Source organism: Callospermophilus lateralis, chromosome 6 (assembly GCF_048772815.1).
Source record: "Callospermophilus lateralis isolate mCalLat2 chromosome 6, mCalLat2.hap1, whole genome shotgun sequence".
NCBI lineage: Eukaryota > Metazoa > Chordata > Mammalia > Rodentia > Sciuridae > Callospermophilus > Callospermophilus lateralis.
In genome coordinates this window covers 148,907,692-148,933,264 of record NC_135310.1, presented here as the reverse complement: position 1 = coordinate 148,933,264, position 25,573 = coordinate 148,907,692, and the positions used below count along the sequence as shown (strand labels likewise).

Below are 25,573 nucleotides of genomic sequence, written 5' to 3'. Positions count from 1 at the left end.
GAGAACTCAGGATCCTGTGCCCTCCGCAAATAAACTGTTCTATTCAGCCTTAAAGAGAAATGAAATTACGGCATTTGATGGTAAAAGATGGAAAACATCATGCTAAGTGAAATAAGCCCATTCCAAAAAACCAAAGGCTGACTTCTCTCTAATATGTGAATGCTAACTCACAGTGTGGGGTGCGGGTAGGGAAGAAGAGAAGTTCACTGGATTAGACAATGGGGAAGGAAGGGAAGGGAGGAAAAATGGGAACAGGAAAGACAGTGGAATGAATCGAATATAACTCTCCTTGCACATATATGAATACACGACCAGTGTAACTCTACAGCCATGTGTAACTAATAAGCGCGTGCGCGCGCGCGCGCGCGCGCGCGCACACACACACACACACACACACACACAAGATAAAAGAGAAATACAGAATTCTCCCCACTGCTGCAGAAATGTAAGTACCAGAACTGCAACTTTGGGAAAGTGTGACAGTTTCTTCTCAAGGTAAAACATATACCACTGTACAACCTAAAGATCCCAGCTGTCAAACTCCAGAGACAGATGACTCTGGCCGGCACAGAAGAATCCCATGAACACACTCAGGGGGGTGGGGAAGGTTCTGTGGAGCCTAAGCAAGTAAGTCTGGCTGTGCACTAGGAAGGCCAAGGGCAGTCTGCCCCACTCACGTGGCTCTGCAGCTGCAAGCCTGCTTCTGACAGGGGGCTTATTCAGGATTCCTAAAACTGGGTCATTTGTGGTCAATTATAGATGAGAAGCAGGTTTTCCATTTTGGGTAAAAGAAGTTAAAAAGAAGGAAATGGAGAAGGCTAAGCTTTGCTGTGTGGACTAGACCTGGAAGAACTGGTATGGACTCAGACTTCAGTCACACATAATGTGTGTGTGCACACGTGTGTGCACATTACATGCACGTGAATGCTGGTGTGCATACATGTATTTCCTAGCTCTACCCAGTGCATGGGCTAGAAGCAGGCACAGGTCAGTAGCAATGAGCACACACCAGCAAGTGCCTGGATCTTGCTTTCTAAATACCTCCCTCTAGTCAAAGGAGCCAGGAGTCCTTAAGAGAAATGGTTGACAACAGGGCTGGAATATCTTCGGATGTCAGAAAGTAAGGGATTTCTTAAGCAATAAAAAGACACATTGGAAGGACCAGGAATAGACCTCAAAGTGCTCTCAATGGCAAAGGCCAACACTGGAACCTGAGCCAGGCAATAAATAACAATAATACTGAATTATGACCCAAAGAATAAAACATGTATCCTCAAGCCCACACCGACAAAAATGAATGAATGAAGGGCAACTGTTCCTTACAGAAAAATTTTGATCAATAAATTAGAACACCATAGTAACACCACCAACAAAACCCATCAACAAATAAACAGGGTATTTGCATGGTCTCAGTATTTTGCCACGGTATTTAGTATTTACAGAGAGAAACATATTGAGTTCACAGTACTGAGTCCCGACAGACATCAGAAACAGTGCAGAGCTCTGCGGACATCAGAAACTCTAGCAGAGACACGAGAAATCCAGATCTGCTTACCCAATTTGTCAATGAATGGCCCTTGAAAGTCCCATTTAAGTCATGTCCTCCTAGGCACGTTCCCCACTCATGATAAATAAATGTTTCTGAAACTCAATAAAATATGTCAACACAAAAATAATTCCTTCATTATCTCATGGGGGAAGAAAGGCACATAATGCAGTGACATCTTTTCTTCACATGTTTCCATACATTTACACGAAGCAAATACCAGAAGATGTCCTTCAAAGCCACCTCTGAGGACTCCATGGAGGAGCTGCCACCTGCCCCCCTTCACTGCCAGACAGTGACCCATGCTGGAGGAGCCGGAGCCGCAGACAGAGCTGCAGGACCCCCGAGGAGTGGGGCTCCGCTGGGGTCTCGACACTCTTGTGGGAGAGTTGTCTGTTTTTGTTTTTTTCATGTTTAAAAATATAACTTGATAAACCATAGCAGCAACCTGGGCTACTTTTCTTAAAGTATGCAAAATAACATTTTTGCTTGTCGGAGGAAAATATCCTGTAAGTACGTGGTAGGCCAGAATCTAAAGTCTGTTAACTTTAGGAAGCAAATCAAAAGACTGTCAGATCTGTGTTGCTCATAAGTGACAGTAATACTGCTTTATTTCAAGCATAAACCTGAAGGCCTACTACGATTTCCTATTGGATATGGAAATTATTCTTATAAGGAGAAACGAATACTTTCTCTAAGAAGCCCAGTGATAACTACAGGCTCCATTTAGAAAGAGGACTTTTGCTAGTATTTCTATAAGATTAACTCAAATCATTTTGAAGGGTGAATGAGACACGGGTTTGGAAACCTGGGACGCAGCATGGCCTTTGCAGGTGCACCATGGTTCAGTACTTCGCTCCAACCAGAAGCGCGCTCTTCCTCCCGCCCCAACGGCACTAACGGTCCCCGTGGGGCGGCTGAGGGTGCACTTAACATTCCTGGCACTGAAGTCCAGCATTCTGTGGACCAAACATTCTTTGGATCAAAGGATGGAAAGCAAACAGCCAAGGGCATGATTTTTTGACACAAAAGGTGGAAACTAAAATGTATTCCCCAAAACCCCAGAACACAAAAGACAAAATCCCTAAGGCTATATAATTTTGTATGGCAAGAATACAAGGGAACGTCAGTGGGGTTGGAAGGATTAGGCTTTTCATGAGCATATACTATAATTACAGCTTGAGCTGCTAATTTTAAACGAAGTGGAAACTTCTTTCAAATGCCAGATTCCAAATTTTAATGGTTGGCTCCCCAAAATTTCTAATTCCCTCTGTTTGATTCAAAATAGATGTCTCCCACCATCCCTGAGTTTACTCCACTGAGAACTGGAACAAGAGTTCATCTGCTGAAGCATGAGATGGGCAGTCACATAACCCACTTTTGCAGAGGGCAGTAGGGTCTGTGGCCTTTATTCACACCATTTCCACATTGACCTTTGTGCACTGGGAACATGCAGGCCAGCTGGTGAGTGACAGGGGGCACGGGCACAGTGAGTCAGGCAGAGGAAGAAGAGACTCAGGATCTTTAGAAGAAGAAAAGACTGAAGATAATGCCAGGAGGAGACGCTGAAGTAAGGACAAAATCAGTCTGGAGACAGTTTTCAGTAAAAAACAAAACAGGGCAGCGTGGAGGACTCAACACAGCACACCTAAAATGACCTGCACTTCCCAGAAAGCCACGAACTGACCAGGGCCTTACCAAATGTGGTGTTGCCAACACCGAATGGTACACCAGTAGCACGCTCTGCTCGACAGCTTGGCTCCTGAGTGCGGGCACATTTTGCTCCATGAGTGAGAGCTCAGAGACCTTTCCTGGTGATGACTATAATCGTTCTACAGCAAAGATCAAGTGACTGATCGGAAGGAGTCCCATCAACCTAAAAACACTCTCCTTAGGCTTCTGTTTTGCAGAGTCTGGCTAATTCTGAGCCATTTCTATCTAGAATCAAGTCTCCTAAACTGTGCATTTTTGTTTTTTAAAGTTTACCCCATTTCCCACTGTCTGAGGTAAGCAAGACTTAAATAAGTGGGACGTTTCTGCATATCCTAGTACCACCAGCTGTTTAGGTACATGTGACTTTCACGAAAGGGTGCCCCCATCTAATAGTCCTTCTTAAGGAACTGGGGCCTCCGCTCCTGACATAACAACTGTCCCGCTGTATGAGACCTGAAGTGTGGCTGTCAAAACTAGAGGCTTTTTTTTTTTTTTTTTTGATATCAGGTCTTACTACATTGCCCAGACTGGCCTTAAACTCCTCGGCCTCCTGCGTATCTGGGACTAGAGGCAGGTGCCAGCCTACCTAGCTATCTGGGGAAGAAAATGTCACAAATTTTCATGTTTCTCAAGACTTGATGCTTCATAGAGCTGATTCCTGAAAAGACAGGTGGCTCCTGATCGGGTCACCTACTTTCCTTTATCACTGTATCATGCAGTAGGCATCTGTACTTTGTTACCATGATTCAACAGTAAATGTCACCTGAAATCAGAAAACCTAAGGGATGAAGGCGCTTGCTGGTCATCTCAGGTTTCCACTTTCCACTGAGCTAGTCCAGATGTCCCGCAGTGACAGCAGTGTGAAGGCACAACATAGGCTTGAGGAGCCACAGGGCCACTGCTGGCACGGCTGTGGGCAGCACCGTGGCACCTGCTGGATGTCTGCAGGTGGGATCTCTGAGGATTCCAGCATGTTCTAGGGCAGTGAGCCGAGAATTAGATTCTGTGAGACCAAGAATATTGACATGGCACCACGACAGCACGTGATGAGGCTGTTCGTCATCCAAGGGACACGCTGGCCGGTGAGCTGCTGTGTGAGCTTACGCTGAGCAACCTCCTGTCGTCCTTCCTCTATTTGCCATTAATAGGTCCTCAGAATGGAGGGCACACCGTCCAGCAGCACTCTTAAGAACGGTGGGAGGACCCTGAGCGCTGGCTGGTCCTGGGAGCTGCTGCCACAAGCCTGATCCCTACAAGGGGAGCTGCCTTGAGTGAGGAACTCCAGCATCAACGCCAGCCCTGCACTCGGGGACCCTGGATGCTGAGCACACCTGGCCCAAGCATGAAGCCACCTACAGAGCCACCTACACCTCAAAAAGTGCAGGACCTGAGAGTATTTATTCTCCGTGATTTTTAAATTCAGGCACGTCCTCTATTCCCACCATGTCTAAAAATTTGTATTTTCCACAGGACATACAGTTGATAGAAAAGGAAACGCTTTACAGAACATACTGTTACCCTTACAACATCCTCCCAGGGCTGATAAGCACGAGGTTTTAAAACAAACGCAGAGGCCCTGACATCAGAACCAGCTAAGTCCTCGTCTTGCACACGACCTATCCCAGGAGGACAACCGCTGGGGCGGACATCAATCCCGGAGAAACAACGCTCCTTAATCCACAAAATCAAGATTTCCAAGTTCAGCCTCCTACACGGACACACACATGTACAGAACTGGACGTCAGAAGGCAGAATCCCATCAGACTTCCCACCCAGGCTGCCAGGCTCCATCTGGTGGAGAACGAGGGACTTCCTCATAAAAACATTTCGCCCTCCACACGCAGCTCCCTCCGCAGCGCTGTTTAACGTTGTTATTACCGAGGAGGACCGTCCTCCTAATGAGCCCTTGCTTCTTTTAGCCAATACTGTCTAAATGCACGTTTGCAGTAGCAAAAACCCCAAAACAAAAAAGCCCCGTACTCAATAATGAAAATTCCAGGGTCACAGATTAAAAGCTCCATTATCTTCTGTCTCCATTTTTCAGAACATTTGAAAATAATATGGGACAAAAGTCAGTTATACTTGGCCCTAAAAAGGCAATGACTTTAAATGGCTTTAGTTGATTAAACCCCCTGCAAACATTAGATGGTCTTAATCAAAGAAATACTATACGTATTGTTGGCTATTTAGAACAAAAATACTAAAAACTGTATCTAAAAAGTGATGGTTCCCAAGTGTGAAAACATGAAGAACCCGACATAAATCGCGATGGCAGAAACTCTGATTGTAACCGAAGAAGCAACGAGTAGTGAAATCCACACCTGGAAAGACCGCTTCCCCCTGGGCTCACCCAGGGCGCCTGTCTGCCAGCCCTGCCCAGGCCGACGCCCTGACCCTCCTATCCTCCGTCCTAAGGCCCATTCCTCTCTCCCTCTCTGTGCGCTGTTGCCCACACAAATCCCCGGGGCTAGAAGGCCTGCCCCCCGCCTCCTCCTCTGCCCATGCTTTCCCCGTGAAGCAATGCAAGACGGACAAGCCCTTCCTTCCTTTTTTTTTTTTTTTTAATTTATTTTTGCCTGCCCTTCCTTCTGGAGCCCCCTGGGCATCCTCTGCAACAACATGGCCATCCGCAGCCCTTCCCTGCCAAGTCTGGTTCACCCCGAAATCAGCAGGACCAAGAGCTCCGGCAGGATGGAGAGCGACTGAAGACTCCGTCGAGTGGTGAAGAAACGAGCGAATGGGTCAAGCAGAGAATCAACTATCCTTCTCTGGAGTTCCTGAAAAAGGTCTTTGGGCGATTGTTACCAAGAAGAAAATAGAGCACTGAGAAAACTTCAAGTGTCAAGCGGTGAGTCTAATGACTAATACCTCACTAAACGAATTCTGTCTGCACCTCACTAATGCCTAGGGACCCTGGCCACAGTACAGGGAGCCATGCTTACAGGGGAAAGGCATTAAGTGGTGAATCAGCAACCATTCAATTCCAGAGAAGGAATTAAATGGAAAAAGAATGTATCAAATTGTAAAAATAACATCACTGAATTGGTTCCTGTAAGATCTATGGCACTTCTGTTTACTCATTCATTCAATCTACACTGTTTGCTACTTACCACTATCTGCTAGGTACAACCCTAGGAACAGTGAAAAAACAAAATCCCTGTTCTTAAGGTGCGGAGGGTCGTAGAGTCTGGTGGAGGGCATTTCAAACTGTGGCAAGAGGTACAAAGGCCCTGAGACAGGAGCCCACAGATGTGTTCGTGATGAGAAGAGGCCCACGGCTGCAGTCCAGTGGGAGAGGGCAGAAGGAGTGGAGTCTCAGAGGGAGGGGAGGGTGAGTGTGTGGAAGCTGCAAGGATGTGGCGGACCAAGGACTGGCATGGTGTTTAGAAGGCCACTTTGGCTGCTGTGTGGAGAACAGACTGGGAGGAGCAGGGCTGAGCCACAGAAAGTCAGGAGCCACAAGTCAGCAGATGTGATGGCGGCTCTCACTGGAGGGTGTGGCGGCCGGGTTAGAGGAGGCCGGTTGCTGAAGACAGCCGGAAGGAGGTATGAGAGGCAAACTGAGAAAATGGGGGACACCAAGGCAATGTCAGATTGTTGGCCACGCCATGGAAGCTTGGGACGCTGCAGGGGAGGTGTGCTTCTTAGACTGAAGGGGTGACGCAGGGACCGGGCATGTTCGACTTGGATGCCTGTTGGACATCTGGGCAGAGGTGGTGAGTGGGCAAGTCTGCAGTGAACAGGCGTCACCTGTACCCAGATGGCATTCAAGTCACAGGATAGGAGAAGATGGTGGGGAGATGGCGCAGGGGTCAGCCACGGAAGCAAAGAGACGGAAGACCACACCCTGGGGGCCCACGGGCAGAGGCTGGCTGGCCGGAGATGCCAGCAAAGGAGACAGAACAGGCAGGACACTCCAGGCTGGTGCTAGGAGGGCGCCGTGCTGCACACAGCCCCGGACCCAACGTGGCCTGCCTGAGGGACCGCTACACACAGTCCATCTCTGCCACCAGTTCTATGGAGTAGAAGTTCTTTCCAAGAACAATGAGACCACACAAAAAGACAACACACTCTCATCTATCAAACTGGCTGAAAATTCAAAATCTGACAAAATTATGCTAAGGCAGTGGGGAAACTGCAAATCTCTTCTGGAAAACAAAGCAAAATTATAGCGTGGTTGATTTTCTACGTATCTACAGAGAAAGTGGTTTTGTTTTGCAAATTTAAAATCCAGACATAGAACTAAGCCACCTACTACTCATGAATATACGCAGGGATGTTCAATGGAGGGCAGGGAAACCCTCTGCAGTGCAGGGACAGGAAGGCTGTCATGCTTACTGAGCTTGTGAAAAAAACACAGAAATCTCAGAAACTTGGGAGGCTGAGGCAGGAGGACTGCGAGTACAAAAGCAACTTAGCAAAAACCCTGTCTCAAAATAAAACAAGAAAAGGGCGGGGATTGTGGCTCAGTGGTTAAGCACCACTGGGTTCAATCCCTGGTCCAAAAAAACCAAAAGTAAACACACTGAATTCATGGGAAGGAATAGAGGTAAGTATGAGGAAATATTTACAATCATCAACTCTGGTATAAACACAGAGAGTATGGAGTAAAATTCTTCACAGTCTTTTTATATTTGAAAAAAAATCTCAAAATATTTTTTAAAAGCCCCAAGAGAATAATAAAAAGAACACAAGGGCATTTAAAACAACTGCTTACTGTACCTACACTGCAAGCCTATCATAAAGCAAAAGAAGAAAAATATATTTTGTTTGCAAACGAATGAAGAATTTTAGGTCTGTCATCTGACATAGAGATCAGAATTTTGAACTTGTATTTATACTTTATTATTTGATAAAAATTGGGAAGGAATTTTGAGACCCTTCCCATAAATGATTTTTTTTTTAAAAAATGAAACTTAGAAAAAACCCAAAACAGGTAAAACTGCCACCTTGTTTCACTGGGCTAACTAATCCTAACAGGGAGCTCAGCCACCAACTTCCATTTGCAGTCTAAGATCAGCTGTCAATGCTTTTGCAATGAGATGAAAAATGCAAAAACAGATATGCAAGTCAACCAGCCAGCCAGCCGATGTAAAGAATGCATGATTATTAACAGAAACTACACTTGACGTCTATGCAAATTTACAATGTAAGTAGTACCTTACCTTAGAAGTTCAGAGGATTCTACACACATGTGATTTTGGGGATGTACAGCAGTAGACACTGTGACAGTCCTCGTTTTACAGCCTGTGTCTCCAGGGATCAGTTTCCCCGGTGGCCTTCCCTATGCTCCTTGCCTAAGCAGCTGTTGATAAACACATCTGCCAAGTCTCTTACACACATTTCCTAGCTTTTTATATCTGAACTGTTCTTACCCTTAAGACAGGAGGCATTACTCTTGCATCTTTAGAAATAAAATCGAGCTGATTCATTTACTACTTTGCTAGTTGTCAGATGGGATCAAATGGCTTGATCCTTTAACCTATATTTTCAATGATGTCCTCATTATTTTCTCTTTGGAAATTTTCTTTATATCAGACTAATACCAATTAAGAAAAATGCAGCAAGCAGATGAATGTTTAAGTTAGGGAAGTCTTAAAAAATAGCAGGGCATCTTTTTTTTTCTTTTTAAATTTCTCTCTTGTGTTGATAATTCCTTGGGTTAAAATAAGAAATTTTGTAAAAGACATTTACATTTTTTGATTAGTCAGAACAGATGAACAGGTTTATTCTCCCTCCAAACTGGTTAGAGATAAATACTTAAATTTGTTAACACTGTTATTAAAAAAAAGCCATCAAGTTTTTCAAAATAACGAACATTTCAGACAAACAACAAAATGCTTTAGCCACAAATACTCATGGTGCAGCCACTGTATACAAAGCCCTGTACTAGTGCTCTGGTCTGCTAGGACCAGTGTTCATTCATCCCTGGCAGGAACTCTGCTCATGCTGCACAGGTGCAGAAGTCGGGGTGGGAGTGGGTGGGGGTGAGGGGGGTGGCCACAATAACCCAAAACAAGGCAGAGAGGATTCATGCTTTCAGAGAGGAAACTTAAATACCACAGGAGTTCAAAGAAGGGAAATACTGTTCCCCACACATGGTGCAGGAAGGAAAATCAGAGGCGGCTTCATGGGGGTGGTGGATTTCCAGTACATTTTGAAGGCAGTAAGACTCTTCATGCAGAGCAGGAGGTGGGACTGTGTGGGAGTGAGGGTCCTACAGGCGGATCACAGGATTCAAGTCATGAAAGAAGGAAGCTCAAGCGTGATGAGGGTGGGTGAGAGTAAGAAATGAGGATGTAGAAGCAGGCGGCGGAGGGTTACAAAGGATTTTAATTAAGGTCAAGTGGTTGGCACTTTATTTGGTAGGCAAATGGGAGCCGGTGGGACACTCTGCTCAGACACCCACTTCAGGGAGAGTGACTTCACATGGGTGCAGAGAGATGGGAGACGGAAAAACACTAAGGTGGGAAAACTGATCAGTCCATGACACAGGATAAATAAGAGGTAATGAAAAGAGGAATTAAGTAGTAATTGTGGATAAGGAAAAGAGTATGGGTGCAAAACAACAGTGCACTGTACACAGCATTTGTGAATAACATGGTTTAAAGCCTTACCTGATTCTTCTGTATCTTGTTCATCTATTAAACCTACTGAGACGCCTAAATCCACACATTTCTTGCTGTGAGCCTTGGACTTCATGTGCTTTGTCAGATTTCCTTAAGAGAAAAGAATATTTACTAAGCTTACATATAAATTATTATTTTGCTATTACATTTGTCAACACTAGCAAATTCCATTCCTATTTTACGCAAAAGTACACGACTGTGGCTAAACAAATTCAATAAATAAAATTTGAATGAGAGAAAATACTGGTATCTATAAGTTGTAATGATCTCATCATTTATTAATAGTGTCTTTTTCAAATCTGTTTCCTTTACTGATAGTGTTTGTTCTTGCTATGGTTTCTATTCACTATTCCAAATTTATCTCTGGGAGCATTTCTCCTGTTTGAAGTCCCACTCAGACTGCGCTCTGGCCTGCAGTGCCTGGAGCTGGAGCTGGTTCTCTCCTGCCGGCTCTCTCTGTAGCAGTTTGCTTCCTTGCAGGCTGTTGGGTTTTACCCGTCATCTAGCTTCAGCGCCATGGTCCCCGTGAAGTCCTGAGGACCGGGCTGTGGAAGGTCTCTACCTGGTGGCTGTGCCACAACTGTCCAGGGCCTCAGAGCTTCAGTGGTTTCACATCACCCACTTTCCGTTTTTATTTTGTTTTGTTTTGTACACGTAAGGGTTGGGTTTTGCATTTTTTAAACAAATAGTCTATTTTCCACAAGGCCTACAGTCAATGGGCAGGAGAGCCAGCGGCCTCAGACTCCACCTCAAGACAAGCACTGAAACCCAGGCCTGCAGGCCTAAGACTGAGTCCCCTATCTGCTTACCACGCTAGTTTTGAGTCTGTTTGTTTTTGTTACCTGGGAATCTACATTTTAAAAAGTTAAGCTTGATTCCCAGATAATTGATTTGGGTCATTTTAAATAACAGTACTTCTCTGTGCGTGAAACAGGAGAAAGAAACAGCTGCACTGAATTCACTTCATGCACTGACTAGATGTCTCCTATCAGTGTCCCTATGGGTGCTTCCCGTGGCACCTGCTGAATCTGTCTCTACAGGTATCACGGAGGTCACTGGGAAAAATAGGGCCCATTTGACCCATGTGACCATGAATAAATGAAGGGGGACAGCTCAGATTGCCCGGAGGATACCAAGCATCTTAAGTGGAAAAGTCTAGATACCAAAACACAGCCAATAAGGGCAAACTATCTTTCTTCAGAAGACAAAAAAATCTACTGAGCTTGGTGGGTGAGGGCAAACTGGTATTTGAGAAGAGCCTTTAGAAGAACTAAAAATTTCTAAATCATTGGTTCAAATTTGGAGTTTGCAATAGGAGAAGGCTGTGCAAATTTACCATATTTACAAACTTCCATTTCTTGACAAATACTCTAAGTGTGTGAAACTGGTTACACTTGTACAAGCCAATTCTGGCGATTGATAGGATGTTCTCTCATACTATCATAGCAGCCCAGGATTGCCAGTGTGAGAGGCTGCCTGGACCAGAAGGTGCCTGTCAGACTGACTGATGTCATTCTGAAGACAACACCTGGCTTAAACGGTTTGGTGATGTTTGACATTTATGTTAAATATACTTAAAAAATAAAATATGAAAGAAGGGCTGGGGATGTGGCTCAAGCGGTAGCGCGCTCGCCTGGCATGCGTGTGGCCCGGGTTCGATCCTCAGCACCACATACAAACAAAGATGTTGTGTCCACCGAGAACCAAAAAATAAATATTAAAAAAATTCACTCTCTCTCTCTCTCTCTAAAAAAAAAATATGAAAGAAAATGGCAAAATGCTAAAGATTATCAAAAGATGATGGGCACATTATATGGATCTCTAATTCTCTATAAGAGCTTTGAAGTTTTCATATTAAAAAGTTATGAAATAGGGCTGGGGATGTGGCTCAAGCGGTAGCGCGCTCGCCTGGCATGCGTGTGGCCTGGGTTCAATCCTCAGCACCACATACAAACAAAGATGTTGTGTACGCCGATAACTAAAAAAAATAAATATTAAAATTCTCTCTCTCTCTCTCTCCCTCTCTCACTCTCTCTTTAAAAAAAAAAAGTTATGAAAGAATTTGGCCACCTTAAGTGGCTGAAATTTCCACTTGTAAGTTAAAATGCTTTTACTGTAATAACAACATGACAAACCAAATCATATGGTCCATAAGGGTTCCCTTTCACAATGCTTTTGTTCCCTAGGTGGACAGCCATAGTAGGTTTTCTGCTAAGAAGTTAAAATATGATTGTAACCAGGAAAATTTTGCAATCTGCATTTTAATAAGCATAGTTTATCATAACTTGCACTAGATAATTTCAAATAAAAATTTAACTTTTAAACATACAAAATGTGCATATTTAAATGCAAATATCCCACAGAAATGCTGTAACTCTTCTGTATTAATGTATTAACTTAAGAGATAAATGTTCATGAAATCTACCAGAAAATTTATCCAAATCCTTTAGAAAGCATGGGAAGTGTTGCTTCTGGACTCTTATAGCTACAGTTTAGTTTTCTGTGACATAAACGGGACTTAATCTTGCAGAGATGTAAGTTCACATATATTTTCTGCTGACTGCCCTTTAAAAGCACAATCAGGAAATTAATTAAAATTATTTCTGAAATGTATTCATGAAATAAACTAAGACACAAATGAAGCACTACAGATTTCTAAGGCGTAAGTCAGAAGCATTGGAGCCCAGCATGCGTGTTTATCAGCACACTGTGACTCTTGCTATTTCCCTCTGCTAAGAACCACACACTCAATAAGAAGTACAGTTGGATTTGCTAGGATCACAAAAAAAAAAAAAAAAAAAAAAAAAAAGAAAGAAAGAAAGTTGAACAAAACCCACAGCCTAATTAAATAAAAAAAGCTCTACCTTAGAGCTACCATTAAAAGGTGCTATGGGGTTTGCTTACATTGATTCACAAAAGGTACATACTTCAGAAAAGAATGTGACCCTAAAAACTGAGAACTGTGACATTAAGAATAGGGAAATAAAACACTTCTAATATTTTCTTCACTAGTCCCGTTAACGCTGGGTAGTCTCATTGGAATAACCACACACTGTGTAACTCCACGACTTGCCTGACAAAGCAAAAACTTTAACGCGAGTTCAGATTGCAGCATATTAGAGAAATACAGGACATGGAAACTGCTGACAGAAAAGGCTCGTTCCTCAGGGGGCATCATGTTTTGTCCACTTAATAAGCATTTATTTAAAATACTGCACAATGTGTTTTGAGTTAGTCCACTAATATCAATACTTGGGGACTCATAACATTCTTCCTCACCAAGAAATCTGGTTTCCGTTTTGAGCCTGACCCTTCCTTGCTTGCTCTTATTCTGTGAACTGATTTCTAGAATATCCTGATTCCTTTCTTCTTTCTATTGAGAACTACTCATTTCATATCACACCTTCATGTTCCTGTTCTTGGTAACACCGTTCTGCACCTGGTCATCTTTTACTGATAGTGTTGGCCTTTTAAATATGCTCCTAGCCTCATCCTAGAAATTAACTGATATTTCTTTTTTCTAATCACAAGAAAAAATCACAAGAAAAAGTAATAAATGAGGTTAAAAGATCAAAGTACTCTCTCCTGTCAGAGTCCTCACCCAAGACCTGGGAGACCCTCCTGAAGCTGCCCCCACCTCCAGGAGGTTCTGCATCACCGTGAAGTCACCCCTGAGCCCATGCTCCTCCCAACTCCTCCGACTCCTTGAAACCCTACAGGAACGTTCAAAGCTATCTGAAGAACATTTTGCTTTTTCCATTATTCTTGTTTCAGGCAGCTACTGGCATTTGAAGACAGCTAACTGTTTAGCCGTTCAGTTGCTACGTGTTATAACTTTCTTTAAATGCCAATAAACACTACCCACAAGGCATAGCAAATTTTGCTAATGGGTTGGTCAAGTTTTATAACAAAAAGTGTGAAGACAATAATACAGCAGGAAAAAAAAAAAGACGAGAAAGGGGACAAAACAAAGCTTTCTATAAAAACTGGTTAAGGAAAAAACACTTTACAGAAATTGTTCCTCCATACAGACATTTTCATGATTACATTTGGTGAAGAGTTGTTTTTTTTTTTTTTTAGAATAGTACCTAGCATTAAAATATCAAGTAACGAACTGCCATGTCATGATTCTTGAACAAGGAGAAAGCAAACATTTTATAGTACTGTATCCATTATGTGAAGCAGGAAACGTGTACAGGGTAAAATTACTTTTAAATAAAGGCTTATGAGTTAAATAAAAACATAAAGAAAACAAAAGGGATCTAAATGATTTTAATAACTAGATGAGAGATCTCTTTATAAACATTAAATACTAAAAATGTTAAAAAAATTTTTGAAGCTAAAATCCATCAGCATTGGGCAAAAAGAAAATGCATCATGAAGAAAAAGAAAGGAAATGGCATTATGTGTCTACACGATAAAGCACAAGTGTAGTGACTATGATAAATGTTTGCCGTGTTATATTTTAAATTTTTCTTTAGTTTTTTAGGACCCAGATGAATTTACTGGTTATCCTGAACATTTCTTCTTCTTCTTCAGTCCCAGAGTGAATATCTCTGAAGCGATATTCACCATTATGTTATACAACTATAATTTGGGGAGCAAAATTACAGCAAAAGGGCAGCTGCTTCTTTTAAAATGACACATTTATTCCATATTCTCTAAAAATGTGTAATTAAAATTGTTTTCCCAAAGGGTTTAGAAACAAAAAATAAAACTACAATGTTGAGAAGATAAAATGCAGTCCCTTTAAGCTACTGAGGACCCAGAAGCAATGTGGGCTCATACCTTTTGTCTTAAAGGAGAAGTTACAGTAAGAGCAGTGGTAGGGGCGAACGTCGGTGTGGGTTCGTATGTGTTTCTTTAACATGCTAGGTTTCTTACAACGAATTCCACATTCTTCACAAATGTACTTTCCTCTTCCCCTGCCCCGGACATACACATACTCTTCATTTGATTTGTACCTAATTTAAAGAAAAGAAAAAATGAATAGGAAGATTGGACACTATGTCTTTGAGAAAGTATTGATGATTAAAATCCAACCTAAAAAAATAAAGCACAACTTTTACACTCAAAGTATGAAATTTCATGGACACGTCATAGAATATTTGTTTTTCACATCAACACTTTAATGTTCTAACAGCTAATTCTGATCAAACAAACTTGTTCAATATTATGTTTAATTTAAAAATATTTTCCTGGTTGTAAGACACTGGTTTAAAAGTTTTCTCCACTGCTATATTCAATCATAACTACAAAAGTACTGAAATTTCTGAGTTTCACTATAATTTGATTTTACAGTTTGTTTTTCTCATAATAAAATACACAAAGCTTTCAAATAGTCAATAAATTCATCTCTTTTAGAGCAAATTTTACAAGTCATTCCTTATTGTAAATTAGCATGATACCTGGGGCTCACTCTGAAAATTTAATTCTCAGCTGCCTTCTATTCATCATTTTTTCCATCAAATTGGAATTATTTAACACAATACCAATACCTATCTTTCCCCAAAGATTCTATCAGTAAGCTAAGAAACCTCGCAACATTTAAATATATAAGTTGGCACTCATAAGTCTTCATTCACATGAAAGCAAAATGTACATTTAAAAAGTAAGTTTAAATGTACATTTCAGAAGTAAAACTTGTACTTGCCCTCCATCAAATATTTTAATTCTTCTTGGTTCACTTTTGATTAAGGAATTTTCTTTATCTTGCTCACTGTTAATTTCAGAGGCATCTTTATTGCTGAGTTCAACTACTGTGGACTTTTGATTACCTAATGCTCTCTGAAAGGGAAAAAAAAAAGAGAAACTAATTTAATAAAACTGAAAACACAAACATATGTCATGTTCAGTGGAAATTAAAGCACGGCAGCGTATAGAGCATGTAATTATCTTAATGAAACGCATTCTAAAATAACACATTCAAGATCATTTTGCTTTAATGATTCCAGTCTGTCTGCACTATAGCAAACTGACCCATCTCAGGATAAATCCCCTCACAGTCCTTGACACCCCCAAATAAACCTCCCAACCTAACACTTCATAAACTTGATAGTAAACTTCTTCTTTTCTGTATTTAACTAACCAGTTAGAACACAGTTTAAATATGGTTCTCAAAGAGTTCATTCTTTGGAGATGGAGAAGAGCTGTGTGGTACCCTGAGGTCTCAGCCCCGAGAAACATCACTAGCTCTCCTCTCCTTCACCTTACGTGCACTGGAGGCAGCTCAGTTTCTCAGTGTGTTACTTACTCTCCCTGCCCCCCGCCCCCCATTATTTTAGACCACAGACAGGGTTCCTCTCCAGGTCTTCACAAAAGTTCCCTGAATTCTAGTCACTGTTGAATTTCAGGTCAGCTCAAATGTCCAGACTGGGCCTGACAAAGATCTCTGGAAAGGTTACAAAGGCTAAAATGATTTGCTGGTGTGACAAGCCATGTGTGGTCTTCCTCCAGGAAATGCCACCGTGTGGTTCTGTAGAGACTCCGCACAACTGTACGAGGTGCCCTCGCACTCCCAAGTACTTGTGGGGCAGGCAGCTGGGGTGGACAAATCCCAGGGAGAAAGGACCCTCTCGGGGTTAGGTTACATGTTCCAAGTCAAGTGTCAAACTCTCTAATTAGGGGCTTCTTTTATACAACCTCCTGTAAAAAGTGACATTGCCAGGTCACGGTCCTGAGAGAGCCTAAAGAAGGCAAATGCTGGGGACGTTCGGATGGAAGGAGGGTCTCAGGCCTCGGGAAAGTCCCCTGCAGGCCCTGTTCTTACAAAGACGGGAGGAAAGAGAAGCTGCCGGCAAGGTCCCTCACCAGGAGGTACCAGGTGAAGAGACGTCTCCTTTCCTCTGCTCCAGGTGAGCCCCAGCTTCCCACAACGTGGATGAGACGCACACTCTTTCCTCGACTTTATCCTTTTAACCATAATCCTTTCTTACTTTCTTTCAACACCAAACTCCCCTTTATCTTTTGCCCATCTTTTATTAAATTTGGCTTCTATTGGCCAATTACCAATGAGTTAGGCCGCACGATCCTCAGCTTATCTTAGTGAGCTCGACAGCCATCCTATGCCCTGACTCCGTTTTTCCTTGGAAACCCTTTTGCTCTTTAGCGCCTGTCCTTCTCCACCCCGAATCATGACACACTGACATTTGGGTCTGGAGGACCAGTCGGTGCAGTGCCCAGTCCTCCAAGGCCCCGGCTCTTGGACTCAAGTCTCCGTCAACACCACGCAGCTCAGGTCACACACTCCTGCCTGCCTTCACCTTCCTCCCTCCTCTCTCCTCCAGCAACTTCCGAAACACCTGCTGCCGCAGTCCTCCTCCTCCTGGTGCTCCTTCTTCCTCTATGAACAATTTCTCCATTTTGGGCTGGACTCTCTTCACACTCAACCCTTTGAATGATAAGATCCGCAGGACCCAGGCGAGGCCCTCTGCTCTTCCTCACACCTTCCTGAACAGTCTCATCAATCACACGGGTCACTAAAGGCTCTCCACACAACACCCTCACCTGGAGCTCTTTCCTGAGACCTGTCTGGCTACGGACTTCCAGACCTTTCTTCCAAGACATCTGGAACTTGAAGACGTTGGTTTTGGGGGATGGGGGATGCTGGGGATTGCTAAACACACGCTCTACCACTGAGCTACACCCAGAGCCTAGGAGCACCCTTTTTCATAGGCACATCAGAACGCAAATGAAGTGTTACTTAAGTTCTCATGATTGGGTCTCCTGTAAGATTCTGACTCAGCAGCCTCAGAGCCTGAGGACTCAAGAAAGCAAATCCACAAAGGGGTGGGGGCACCCTCCTTTACTTCCTTCTCCACCATCGTGCATGTGCTGTGGGTTTTATCTACATTTCCAACTCACAAAATTTCTGGCCATGCCAGACTCTGCAGCTCTTTAAATGAACCAGGGTTCTTCTCACTCCTGTGTCCTTCAGTGATTTATTAAAATTCTGTAATTCTTGTTTGCTGGAAGCATACCAAATGATTCTCCTTACTATTGCTTTTGAGACCCACGGGACAGCGTCATCCTCAGAGCATCCACACCTCCTCAACCTGCAGGCACCACTCAAGATCCCTTCCTCCGGAACTGCACGCTCTGTCATGAGGCTGACACTGCAGGACTTTCTTGTTGATAGGTGTGTAAATGCTTAAGAACCTGCATTAATTATATGCTTGGGGATCTGCAGAGGTCAATGACTTCACCTATAATTCTGAATGTCCAGAGTGCAATGGGATATCTTTATGGATTTATTCGTAATCACTTAAATGATTTTTCTTATTTCATAAGGCTGATAATTCTAATGAGACCAATTCCATCAATTACTTAAAATTGTAGTTTTATGATCTTAAATTTCATTATAAATCTTGACAAAGTCAACTTATTAAGTATATAACTTATTTGGTGACTTTTGATTCTGAGAACTACTCTGGAGGAGCGCTGGGATGGGCCTGGAGAGGGAGAGAGTTAGTATGAACAAGTGTGAAGAGTTCTCTGCTCACATTTCACAATAAAATACGACTATCCTTGATTATCCACACCCATCAGAGCATATGCCTAATCTCCTCTCACTTAACAAAGACACCACCACCTTAACAGAAGAGAAAGATCAAGTCCAACTGAGACTCTCAATGAAGGACAATCAAGTAGACACATTCCATAATTAACCGAGGAACAAAAAGTGCCCAGAGAAAGTTGCCCTTTCCTAAATGACAGAATCACCAAAAGGACTTCAGATAACTCTCAGCAGTATGACACCCTGCCTTTTAATATCTACATAAATACAGTACAACTTGTCATTTAAAATGAAAATGCTTTTAGTAAGATAATCAATAAAACTAATTTGCACAAGCCATATCTGAAGGCAAATCATACTTTGAGTACCTTGCTTAGGTCGCTTTCCCACTTGCTTGAATAGACCAACACATCTGATCTGGAACGGGTGGTCACTGCTTGGCAGTACAGTGATTTTCCAGTCTTCTGCTTTGAGTTAAGGAGAGAAAGCGCAACTTTCGTAGGCAAACCAAGTGGATTTGGGTCACTGTCGCTTACTGTCCACTCCGTGTAGGCTGACGTTTTCTGGTCACTCTGTGGCAAAGGCAGTGACTTCCGTCTTAACAGGTAACACCATGTGAAGCTGGTGGCAGTCTTGAGGCTGGGGAAAGAGGGCTGCTGTGCATCCGCTGGGCCCAACAGTGGAAGGGTGGCGGCTGGCGGCTGACCCTGCCCTTGAGCACTCGCTTTGTTCCCTTGGCTCTTCGCCCCTGGAGACTCCCCTTCCTGGTTACTGTTGGCAGATTTCAGAGGGGAAACGAGGTTGTTTTCTGAAGAGACAGGTGACTTCTGGACTGTGAGAGTTAATGATGCAGATGACTTGATGTTTTCAAATTCCTGTAATTCACTGATAGGTTCTGTGACTACCAACTTAGATTGTCCTGATGACAAATGATCAGCTGGTAAAACATCTGGCAAATTAACAGCCTCACTACCAGTTTCAGGCTTAGAAAAAGCTTCCTGTTCCAATATCCCACCTTCAAGGGGCTCTGTAGTGCAAACCTGCCTCACCAAAACGGGTTTTTTCTGCTTATTAACCTCATTTGCTCTTGAACTTAATGGCTCTATGGGCCTAACATCTGTGGCACAAGCAACCCCGTTTTCATCCTTAGCCCGTTTTTGGTGCTTTTCCATGGCGATGTCTAAACTATTGGCTGGGGAGAGCATCCTTTTGCTAGAAGCTGAAGATTCTTGTTGGGGGGAAAGTCTGCCAACAGACATTTTCTGAGTGACCGGCAAGGATTCAGAGTGAGAATTTTGGCTGAACTCTGAAAAAATATTTTTGCGAACAAGCTCTTTCTCTGGGTTTGGCAAAGCATTCTGGTGAGCTCTCTGTGACTGTGGCACAGAATCCTGTTCTTCCCTGGTTGGCACCATAGTTTGATCAGCCTGGCGAACTGGCGTGCTGCACAGATCCTGGGTCACTAGGATTTGTGGCAGAGGGATCACAGTGGCAAGACAGTACGTGGGGACATCGCTCTGCAGACGCACGGGCAGCATGAATGAGGATGGCACGTGGTGCACCTGCCTGCCTGGTGGCCCGATCTCCGGCAGTGGCAGAGGACATGAATTACACAGGGGATCCACTAATTTGATTGGCAATGCCACTGAAGTTGCACAACTTTCTGCTCTGTCTGGATCTGAAAGAAGTGGATTCGGGGAAGGATGTGCGGGATTAGAGGAGCAAGACTGGCTTGAGGTGAAAACCTGGCACTGCAACTGGTACTTGGGAGCAAAACAATCCTTGCTTTGAGAAGACACACATGAAGTGGATTGTGCACCTGGTGTGTCACCCTGCTCAGACACCTGCAGAGGCAGCTGTGCGTTCTGCTGGCCAAGAGGTGTATGGGTTTGGTTCAACAAGTTGACACCAAAAAGCTGTTGGACAGGAAAAATGTTAGTAGAGCTGGAGCTTGGTGCTTCTGTCCGCAGATCCTTAGCTTGCGTCTGGGAGTGCAAAGTATTTGTAGAAAACTCGCCCAAAGGTGTATTAGGGAGTGGAGGACCCTGAAATAGCCCTGAGCTCACGTTGGGCAGAGCAGTATTTTGGAAAGATGGTGGGTTCACTGGAGGCAGAAGACTCTCTGGAGCTATGTTTAAAGATATCTGCCGGATCAGTGGGCCTCTCCTTCTTTCTAAGAGAGGCACGTGTCCGGTGACCCCAGCGCCAGAGGTGGGGGTTGAAGGCTGTGACTCAGCAAGCGGTGTCATCTGGGTTGGTGTGATGCTGCCACAGTCGAATGACTTACTTCTGAAGCTGGAGACCTCCATGGATGTCTGCATGCAGCTGATCTGTTCGGATGCAGCCCGCCTCATTTCCCGGTGGCTTCCGGGAACATTCAGCGTATTTGAGCCAGGTGGAATCAAAAGAAACTCTGCTTTATTTGGAAAGTCAATTTTTGGTGAAGCCTCTGTCTTAGAGATGTCTTCTATGTCTAAGGAGGCTGAGAAGCTTGACGCGTGGGATAAACTGCTCTCCCTGCTTAGGCTCCGGGAGAGAGTGGAGTCGAAGCTGGATTCAGTGGAGGAATGCTCAATCTCGGCCAGACGGAGCCTCTTCTTTTTGGGTGGCAGTTTCTCGGTTGGCAGCTTTGACAAGGTCTCACTACGCTGAGGCCAGCTGAACTTCTCAGATTTTTCTTGATCGTGACCTTGGGCATCCAGGTCCCGATCTGGCTCTTCCGTGACCAGAATCTCTGGCACCTGGATGTTGTGCTGTCGGACAAGTCTCGAGGGCTGTCCCAGCACATGCCGCTCGCTTGGCATCTTTCTGGAGCTCTCCCATGGCTCTCCTCTGACAGCTTCTGACAGCGGAGGCTGGTGAGGCTGTGATGTGTCCTCTGGGGAGATCCCTACTACTTTCAGAGACCCAAGCTTCCCAGTTCTGCTCAGCTCCTGGAAAGAAACTGTGGAAGCTCCTTCGAAGGGCTCGACTTTGTCAAAGGAACTGGGTCTGCTCAGGGAGTTGGTGTGCTGGATGACGGAGATGCCAGCCCCTTGCCTCTTCACCTCCACCCGGTCCTGGGCAGCCACACTTATCTGTTGCTTTGGGTCCACGGTCTGCTCAGGGCCCCTGGTGACTCCCAGCTGCACCTGGGAGTTCTGCAGCTGCACGTGTCGGTGCTGCTGGTCCCCTGATCCGGCGACAGAGGGTTTAGACAGGCTGGGGACGGGGCCCAGGGCGTTCTGAAACTGTAGGGCTTCAGAGCTTTGGGGGGAAGTTCCGCTTTCGTTCTGTGGAAGCTCCTCCTCGTCTCCAACACTTTTCATTTTCCTCCTTTTCCTTATCTGCGGCGTCTGTTCCCAGACGCCCGAGGAGCCTGCGACCCTGTAGTGGAGAACCTGCGGCTGCGCGCTGCTCCCCAGGGGGCCGTGCTCGGGCTCCCGCACGGCGACCTTTGTTTTGGGCCCGTGTAACTCTGAACAGTAGAATTTTTTATGGTTTTCGAAATTTTCCAGCTTCCTGTACCTGTTTCTACAGGTTTCACACTCAAACATGGTCCCTCGGCCCTGATGAGACTTCTTTTTCTCCAGATGGGAGCCCGGTGCCGAGGTCTTGCCGCGGGCCGACACAGGTTCCGTGGTGGCATGGCCTCCCTGGTGGCCCTCATCCAAGGACTGGCTGGGGCCGAGAAGGTGGTTTTCAGTGGCTGAAGAGTCTTCCACTGCTACCTGCCTGACGAGAGTGCGAGGATGTCCACTTGGTGGCACAGAAGAGTTAGGTCCCGGGACGAAGACGTCGTCGTAGAAAGCGCCAATTTTGTCATCAAATGACTGGCTTCCTCTCAGTGGGTGCGGGGGAGGGATCACATTCGGAGGGACTGCCGAGCAGCCTGTGGTCGGCATGGAGTTGCTTCTTGTGATAGGCAAGCAGTCGAGGGAAGGGACGGACAGGAGGAACACCTGTTTGGACTTGTCGGTCGGGGTGAACGGGGACTTGGGTATGTCAGAGCTGGAGCTCGTCCGCCGTCCCATCGGCTTCAGGTCAAACTGGAAAGAATCTTTAAATATGTATGACTTGGGGGAATCGATGCTCCCCCGTCTGGAGAGAGAGGTCCTCCGTGGCTTCACGCTGTCCAGCTGCTTATCGTCCACCAAGGCTTCATTGTCTGAGATGAGCTTTGAGATCCGTTCCTCCAGGGTCTTGGTGGCCAAGGGCGGGCGCATCTGACCAGGTACGAGCGGTGGCTTTTCCCCTGTCGACAGCGCGGAGGGTGCTGGTGTACTGAGTCTTGGTGCAGAGGGCCCATTACTCTTAGCAGAGTCTTGCTCGGTGGTGGGGAAGGTTCTGGCAAAGGGAGTGGGTGGGTTCACTGTTTGATCCGCACTTTCAGATCGTGAGAAGTAGCCAGAATCTGTGCTTCCTAAACTGCGAGGGCTTAGCAGCAGCTTTCCTTGCTGCTCTTGGGAGTGATCGGTGGCCTGCTGCCTCTGCAGCTGGGCGTGGGCCGCTCCTCCACCATGGGAGTCCTGTTTCCCTTCCAGCTGACCTGTGTCCCCTTTCTGTCGGGACTTCTCCTCAGTCTCTAGGGAGGTCACAGTGGCAGACTGTGACAGTGCCTTTGTTATCTGAAGGTCCTTCTGTCTGTGTGCACTAGGAAGCTCGGGCTTGGCACTGACAACCTGCGAGCTGTCGGTTCTGGATGGGGACACGCTGATAGGGTGGACCACAACTTTTGGAAACTCTGTCACGGCTTGTGATTCTGAAGATGGGTCCTGTGGTGAAAAGTCACCTGCCACCTGATCTGGATTGCTTAGAATGGAACTTGATTTTGGAAAGGCTTCAGGATTTGATGACCTCTTCATTATCTGCGCAGGCTGCAAGTCCATGGCCCCCGGCTCATTCTGTCTTCCTTCAGCAGCGGCCTCTTCCTCACTCTCTGCACTGTCTTCTGCATCTGAATGGATACTAAGTGCTTTGGGGGACTCCTGGGACAAGAACAAACCACCAGCATCTGGTTGCAAGACGAGGCCCAGTTTGATAGTATGTGCGTGGGATTTTTTGTGCTTATACAGATTGCTTTTAGTCTTAAATGAAAATCCACAAGTCACGCAGGGATAGGGCCGCTCTCCTGTGTGGGAGCGGATATGCTTTAAAAGCACACTAGGCTTTGCACAAGCTCTATTGCAATACTCACAAATATATTTTCCTTGCTTTTTTGGCTTCTGATCTTTCAGAAGATGATTGTACATTTGTTCTACGCTTTGATTAACAACAGAGGCAACGTGAGTTGAGTTATAAATTGGCGCAGGGGGCAACTGTGTGGAATTGGCTGCACTTATTGACAAAGGTGAAGCAGAATCCACTTGCTGGTTTGGAGGAGTGACCTGAGTTCTACTGGAAGGAGAAATGAGACCTGTGGCTGATGTCACTGCCGAGTTATACACCTGTTCATGTTTGCCGTTCTCTTGACTTTGCAGACTCGTCAGTGGTCCTGCGAAACCCGAGTGCCCGGGGAGCTGCTGACTGTGTTGATTAGGTTTGGAAACAAAGTGTTCCCGCTGATTATCCAGATGAGAAACCGACTGAACTGCTACTTGCTCATTCTTCTGAGGAGCAGAGACATGCACTGTGTATGAGGTACTGGGAGGACGCTGCGGCTCGGCAACGGGTTCTGGTGGAGTCTGATTTGGGGCACTCGCTGAACTGTTTTTTAATTTAGATGGGGATCGTACAGTTTTATTTGGTCTCAGTTTTTCTGTCTTAATTGCACAAGACGAGCCCTTTTGTGACAAGGTGCTCAGTTCTGGCTCCATTGCTTTCAGTAAGACATCAAATGCGGTGTTGGCGTATGCGGGGGGCGAGGTGCGGTGAGGAGAGATACATTCACTGCTGTCAGTCCTGGTTTTACTGGACAGAGAACCCGAGTCCCAGTTCTCAGGCAGCACACTGTGCTTGGCGGGGTCCGCGCCTTCCGATCTCCATCTCCGCAGCTCCGCTGGGCGCTGCAGAAACGAGGGTTTCTCGGGGGAGACGGAGCCCCCGGGTTTGGAGGCCTCCGCAGTCAGGGCAGGCGCCTCTCCGTTCTGTCTGGTGAACAGCTTCCCATTTCTTACAGGAACAGAATTCGGCTTCTTGTGAGATTCTGACACACTCTGAACTGCAAAAGACGAGTCTTCGGTATTCTGTTTATGTTTTGCCTGCAGAGGATTTCTCAGGGGGGATTTTGGTATTTTTTTCAGGTGATTCTCAGCAACAATCTTTTTCCTTTTCACACCTTTCAGAGATTCCGAAGATCCTTTAACACCTGCTTCTAGAATTTCTGTTGAAAAAGAAGAAAAGAAACCAAATGGTAAAATTGTACATACACCAACTGCTTGTGTGTGTGCATGTGTGCGTGTTTAAACAAATTTAAGATCACCATGATGAGGGTGCTATAGTAAGGCGGTAGTTTACTTAAGTAAAGACAACTTATATAAAATTGCATTCTAAAGTCCTGGCAATGTTAAGAATACTGCTAATCAAACTCTCCTTTCCAGAGAAGCCCAGGCCCTGGACCAAGATCCTCCTACTTCATTCTGGAGCCGAGTTCTGCCAACTCCACAGTCTGAGAAGTGTTGCCAAATGAGGAGGAAGTTGGCCTTTTGTGCTGGGCACGTCACATGAAGGAGCTTTTGAAGCCCACTTTTCAGCAGGTTCCACCCGTGCAACACTGATGCTCTTACGAGAACAAGGGCTGCCCTCTGGTAACTTCTAGAATGAACACACCTGGGACGGTCAAGATACATCACCTGGTCAGTCATGAGTACTTACTGCTAACACAGCAGTTACATCAACACAGAGAAAATTGAGAAAGTAAAATAATCCACTTTTTAGGGTTTCTCATTAACAAAATTAAAGAACAATAAAGTTGCAATGGCCTTTGGTAAAAAAGAAAAAACAGTCACCACTGCCATTTTAACTGAATAAAATATTCACTGACTATGTTTTTGTCATCACTGATAGGTAGGAAGGCAGGCAAGCAGACAGGTGAGACTTACTGCAGGAGAGAGGAGATGAAACCATCCTCATTTCTAGCTGTGCTGGAAATAATCATCTTTTAAGTGGCATCAGCCACCCACCACCTCTGTCAACTATTATATCTTTGAGCAATAATTAATCACTTGTCCTAATTTAGTTTTGTTTCCATTT

The 25,573-nt window shown here is 44.9% G+C and overlaps 1 protein-coding gene across 5 annotated transcripts in view; it reads right to left on the bottom strand.

Moving 5' to 3' along the window:
* Nucleotides 1-25,573, bottom strand: part of Hivep1 (HIVEP zinc finger 1) — a 136,380-nt gene that overhangs the window by 6,831 nt on the left and 103,976 nt on the right. For all 5 annotated transcript variants that reach the window (XM_076859198.2, XM_076859200.1, XM_076859201.1 and 2 more), the window contains exons 4-7: nt 18,772-24,704; nt 15,542-15,675; nt 14,677-14,852; nt 9,877-9,978 (exon numbers count right to left, since the gene is read on the bottom strand). In XM_076859198.2, the coding sequence (XP_076715313.1) occupies nt 9,877-9,978; nt 14,677-14,852; nt 15,542-15,675; nt 18,772-24,704 (6,345 nt within the window). The remainder of the gene's footprint in view (nt 1-9,876; nt 9,979-14,676; nt 14,853-15,541; nt 15,676-18,771; nt 24,705-25,573) is intronic.